General features: G+C 30.4%; 1 protein-coding gene across 1 annotated transcript in view; it reads left to right on the top strand.

Annotated features, from left to right (window-relative positions):
* Window positions 1-209: 209 nt before the first annotated feature.
* SARC_04172 (hypothetical protein) overlaps window positions 210-727 on the top strand; it is a gene marked incomplete at both ends in the record, with an annotated part of 8,997 nt that continues 8,479 nt past the window's right edge. Inside the window, one exon of the mRNA XM_014302015.1 lies at window positions 210-323. Within this exon, the coding sequence (XP_014157490.1) occupies window positions 210-323 (114 nt within the window). The remainder of the gene's footprint in view (window positions 324-727) is intronic.

Genomic DNA, 727 nt, shown 5'->3' with positions numbered 1-727 from the left:
AGGTGTCTTCATGGCGACGAGTAGTTATGTTATTATTGAGTCCACAGGCATACAGAGAATATCTGAATGCTGCACACACTTGTTCATCTGGGCTTGGTAGGTATGTCTGCGATGGACACGGCCAGATCCACCCACTTGGAAACAAACGAGCAATTGGTCCGTGATCAAGAGCCCACGATTAGGATTGCTTATTTATAATAAAAGTCTAAATGTTGGGAGGAAACCCGCCCTCCAGCCAACTCCACGATTATTGTTTTGTATATGATGTGGACCTGAGCCCCAAATATGATCAAACAATCAGAAACAGGCGTGTACCTATATCAGTATATTATTATAATTGTTCGTAGGTGGATGCTGTACTGATGTGATGTATGTGTGTATATATGTAGATAAATATATATAAATAAACATGCATTTTATATATATATATATATATACATATATATATATATATATGTGTGTGTGTATCTATATATATTTATGTATATGTATATATGTATATATATATATATATATATGCGTGTGTGTGTATGTGTGTGTATATGTATATATACATACACACACATATTTATATATATATATATATATGTATATGTATATATATAAATATATGTGTGTGTGTCTGCATATATATATGCATAAGTATTATTTTATGCATCTATATGTATATATATGTACATCTATACGTATTTATATATATCAATAAATCTAAATCTACATGTATTTA

Source organism: Sphaeroforma arctica (assembly GCF_001186125.1).
Source record: "Sphaeroforma arctica JP610 unplaced genomic scaffold supercont1.226, whole genome shotgun sequence".
NCBI classification, from domain to species: domain Eukaryota; class Ichthyosporea; order Ichthyophonida; genus Sphaeroforma; species Sphaeroforma arctica.
This window is presented reverse-complemented; position numbering and strand designations above follow the sequence as displayed.